At 47.5% G+C, this 2,514-nt stretch overlaps 1 protein-coding gene across 1 annotated transcript in view; it reads right to left on the reverse strand.

Moving 5' to 3' along the window:
- Positions 1-624, reverse strand: part of LOC308373100 (protein phosphatase 1 regulatory subunit 1A-like) — a gene marked incomplete at both ends in the record, with an annotated part of 19,125 nt that extends 18,501 nt beyond the window's left edge. Inside the window, one exon of the mRNA XM_080848512.1 lies at positions 544-624. Coding sequence (XP_080704638.1) covers positions 544-624 — 81 coding nt within the window. The remainder of the gene's footprint in view (positions 1-543) is intronic.
- Positions 625-2,514: the final 1,890 nt, after the last annotated feature.

The following is a 2,514-nucleotide window of genomic DNA, read 5'->3' on the forward strand; positions in this document are numbered from 1 at the left end:
TTGTGGTCTCTGCGGAACTTTTGAGCTCTTTTAATACCCTACCTGTCTGACACCAGCCCAGACAAAGCAAGCACAATGAACTAACAAATAAGCTCTCAGCTGTCTGATTCCAGTCCCCTGGAGGATTACTTGGCTGTCTGAGCAACCTCGGAACAGAGATAACAACATGCAGCATCCAGGGGGTGTCGTGTCATGACCATGATCCCTTGTGTGTGTGTGCATGTGCATGTGCATGTGCGTGTGTGTGTGTGTGTGTGTGTGTGTGTGTGTGTGTGTGCATGCGTGTGTGTGTGGTGTGGATGTAATCACGCATTTCGTTATCCACTCAAACGGTGTCACAGCACATGCTCAAGTGCGCTCTTCAATACATCTGACGCTCCGTGAACAATGATTCATATCAGTATTGAGCACCTACGATGCCTTGGGATCTTTTGTTTCTCACTCTCTTTATCTTTCTCTCTCAAGAAGAAACACACACACACATACACACACTCACACACACACACACACACACACACACACACACACACACACACAGCTCACCTGTTCAGCTGCCTCTGGGTCCAGGTGAGAGTCCAGGAGTGGCATAGTGAACTGAATCTTGCGCGGGCTGCCGGTCTCCATGTTAACGCCGCAGACCAAGAGGGATGGATAGAGAAAAGGAAAAAAAAAGAGTGAGAGATAGAAAGAGCGAGTGTGAAAGGAGCAGAGGACAGTGAGGATGGGGTGAGAGAGGGGAGGGAGAGGGCTTTCTGGAGGTGGTGGAGGGGGGGTTGTTGGCAGTGAAGCAGCTGCAGTGAGCGTAGTCTTCTCTCGTTCTCTCGTTCTCTCCTCCCTTATGTCCCCCAGTTCAAAGCTTTCTCTCACAATCCTGTCCTTTCTATTTCCCTGGGACTCCCTCAGTGTCCTTTTGAAAATTCTCCCAGTTTTTCGTTCCTCTTTTCGTGGGTTTGACTCCTCTCCCCCGCTCAGCGCAGTGGCAAGGACATCCAGCTTCGATTCACATCTCTCTCTCTCGCTCTCTCTCTCTCTCTCTACCTCCCCCTCTCTCTCTTCCTCTGCCCCCCATCCCCTCTCTCTCTCCTCATTCGCTGGCTCTGCCTCCCCCTCTGGTGTAGCTCCTCCCTCGTATCCTTTCTCTTTCTCTCTATTGGCCGGTAGGCACCATGAGTATCACTTAATGCAGATCGTGGCACAGAATCTCTTTAACTCTTTTAAGCCTTAGAAATGAACTGTTTGGTGTTCTGCACAGGTCTAGTTAAACATCTCTTTTCTGAAACATTAAGAAATTTACAACAAAACAGCCAAATTAACATCTACATTTTTCTTTCCTTTTTCTCACAATGAAGATTCATTCTCAGTATTTTAAATAATGTACAAAATGACAACAGATTTAATTGATGTATTTTACATGATATTTATATGGAAAGATTATATGAATGTTTATTTTGTACTACTTTTAACTTGTTGCATTTTCACTTTGTAACAACAACATTAGGGTAGCATCTAAGAATGAAGCTGTTGGAGGCTGTAGTATTGCTTGACTGCCCTGATATGTTGATTGCCCATCATCACAGATAGCTGAAGCACAGAGCCACTGAGCTGTGAGGTTCACTGTGCTAAGCTGTCACTGGGCTCCTGCAGTCAGTCAGTGATCATCAGTGGAAAAGTGGAATTCCCCTGACAGGGCTGCCCACATCCGATCTTTGCAACCCAGTACAAATGATCGTGCTCAGTTTCCAGTTTCAGTCAATTACTTGTACCATCAGTGTCTTGGTAAGAAGAATTTAACACCGGGAGAATCTGGGTGTACAGAAAACATTAGTCAAGAGAAAAATTGCATGGCTTGGTTATTCGGGTAATTAAACAGGTCTTAGAATGTCCAATACCAGAATGTCTATTGATCGATGTGAGAGCTATGAGTTCTCATAGAGACCACATTTGGCAACACACTGTAATGGTGTAGGCTGCGTTCAGCGTGGCCAGTCTATTTACAGGCAACTCTGTCGTGGCTACAGAGCCTGAGTGAAGTTCCAGTGTTGTGATGAGGAGCTGCTGAAGTTAAAACATACGCAGACGGAGGAGGCACTCTTAACAGAGGGCAGCAACCCTGAGTGATCCACACGGAGCACGGCTGCAGAACGAGAGTGGAGGACCCTTTTATTTCCCACAGTGTGGTTTTGCATGGAGATGGACTGGCCTGTCAGAATTCAGCATTCAGAGAAGGTAAAACTAGAGATGAAATGAGATCGCTCTCCCGGTGCACAGTTCAACCTCAGTGCCTGTGTGTTACGGGGGGAGGGGAGGGGATGAATGAGGACTCCTAACCCCCTGTGAGAGGTCAGGTGGGGCAAGGCAGGTGGCCCCGGAGGTGTGTGTGTGCGTGTTTCTTACTCATCAAAGAGAACACCAGTCAGCCACGCTCACAAGGCAAAGCACTTCGCTGCAGTAGCTACACACCCTGAGGTGTTTCCATTGCCCACGTGTACACACACACACACACACACACGTGCG

This window comes from Sprattus sprattus, assembly GCF_963457725.1.
Source record: "Sprattus sprattus genome assembly, chromosome: 12".
Taxonomy (NCBI): Eukaryota; Metazoa; Chordata; class Actinopteri; order Clupeiformes; family Clupeidae; genus Sprattus; species Sprattus sprattus.